Genomic DNA, 809 nt, shown 5'->3' on the forward strand with positions numbered 1-809 from the left:
ACCCATGCCCGGCAGTCGTCCTGGATGGGACATCAAGTCTTAGATGTTAGGTTTGGCTACGATGTCTGTTTGGTATTAGGCCCAGGCTATCTGCGCCCCTATCAACTGGATAGAGTTGCTTAGACGGCGGCTTTAGTCTTACTATTGTATTACTTTGTAAGGTCTTGTGAGAATAATTAATAAAGTGGCCGTATGCATCGCCCAGATGCAGAGGCCGGGGGTCATCCTCCTTTTTAAAAAAAAAATCTGTGTGACTAATGCCTAGTCAGGCCTATAATTACCTAAACAATGCCATAGACAGAAATAAAATGATGTTTAAGATAAGATAGTAAACCCTTCACCGAACGCAAGCTTTTCACCAAATCATTTCCCGTCAGTCGTCGGCCCTAAGTCCCTACGACATCAGTATATCACCACAAGTCCACAACACAAGCAAACACTCCGGCATAGCAGAGCTAGAGATAAAGAGATCGACATGATGTTCCCATCACCAGGGGGTGCGGCGATGGCGCTGGCCCACGGCCAAGCAGCTTCCACGGGCGCAACGACCGCCGGCGGCACCGCGACCGCCATAACCTTCAGCTTCCAGCCCTCCGATCCTCCTGTGAACGGCGGCCTCTCCCACCACCATAGCCTCCTAGGTTACAGCCCCCTCGTACTAGACCACCCAACCACCACTACTTCCTCCTCCACCATCCCTACCGCCGCTCCCACACTTCACCACATCCATGCTCATGCCGGAGCCATCCATCCTGCAAGGTCATCCCCTCCACATCCATGGTAGTAATCGATTCGCTTCTCTCTCTCTC

The 809-nt window shown here is 51.7% G+C and overlaps 1 protein-coding gene across 1 annotated transcript in view; it reads left to right on the plus strand.

The window, feature by feature from the left end:
- Nucleotides 1-399: 399 nt before the first annotated feature.
- Nucleotides 400-809, plus strand: part of LOC119267285 (probable WRKY transcription factor 13) — a 6,334-nt gene continuing 5,924 nt past the window's right edge. Inside the window, exon 1 of the mRNA XM_037548653.1 lies at nucleotides 400-780. Coding sequence (XP_037404550.1) covers nucleotides 476-780 — 305 coding nt within the window. The 5' untranslated portion in view covers nucleotides 400-475. The remainder of the gene's footprint in view (nucleotides 781-809) is intronic.

This window comes from Triticum dicoccoides, chromosome 3A (genome assembly GCF_002162155.2).
Source record: "Triticum dicoccoides isolate Atlit2015 ecotype Zavitan chromosome 3A, WEW_v2.0, whole genome shotgun sequence".
In the NCBI taxonomy this organism is placed as follows: domain Eukaryota; kingdom Viridiplantae; phylum Streptophyta; class Magnoliopsida; order Poales; family Poaceae; genus Triticum; species Triticum dicoccoides.